The 639-nt window shown below is 63.7% G+C and overlaps 1 protein-coding gene across 1 annotated transcript; it reads left to right on the top strand.

Moving 5' to 3' along the window:
- Positions 1–287: 287 nt before the first annotated feature.
- Positions 288–638, top strand: TMEM127 (transmembrane protein 127; the record flags this gene model as incomplete). The annotated part of the gene is made up of 1 exon (XM_009284862.1): positions 288–638. A coding segment is annotated over one exon (351 nt), but the record flags the coding sequence as incomplete, so codon positions are not given.
- Between the last annotated feature and the right edge of the window lies 1 nt (position 639).

Below are 639 nucleotides of genomic sequence, written 5' to 3'. Positions count from 1 at the left end.
AAAAACCCCCCCCCCCCCCCCCCCACCCCCTTCCAAACGGTTCGGCTTCGGTCTGTGCCGCCGGCCGCCCCGCTCGGCCGTGCTTCCTTCTCAGCCTGTCGTCCTCCGCCGCCTATTTCCCCTCTCTCGGGCCGGATTTCGGGCGTCACGCCGCCTCTTTTTCACCTGGGGCTCATCCTCCGCCTGCTCAGGACGGCCGGCAGGCAGGGCTCGGCGTCCCTTTGCCGGCTCAGCCGTGAAACGAACTCGCCGGTTTTAATTTTCCTTTTTTTTTTTGGGGGGGTGTGTTTCGCTGGCCGCTCAGCGTCTCTCCCGCTCTTTCTCTCTCTCTCTCAGTCCTCCAGTGCGCCACCGTCATCGGATTCTGCTACTGGGCCTCGGAGCTGATCCTCGCCCAACAGCAGCAGCACAAAAAGTACCACGGTTCCCAAGTCTACGTCACCTTCGCCGTCAGCTTCTACCTGGTGGCGGGCGCCGGGGGAGCCTCTATCCTCGCCACCGCCGCCAACCTGCTGCGTCACTACCCCACCGAGGAAGAGGAGCAAGCCCTGGAGCTCCTGTCCGAGATGGAGGAGAACGAACCTTACCCGGCCGAGTACGAAGTGATCAACCAATTCCAACCGCCGCCGGCGTACACCC

This window comes from Aptenodytes forsteri, unplaced genomic scaffold, assembly GCF_000699145.1.
Source record: "Aptenodytes forsteri isolate BGI_AS27 unplaced genomic scaffold, ASM69914v1 Scaffold444, whole genome shotgun sequence".
Taxonomy (NCBI): Eukaryota; Metazoa; Chordata; class Aves; order Sphenisciformes; family Spheniscidae; genus Aptenodytes; species Aptenodytes forsteri.
Note: the sequence above shows the minus strand (reverse complement) of the source record. Positions and strands in the feature narration are given on the sequence as shown.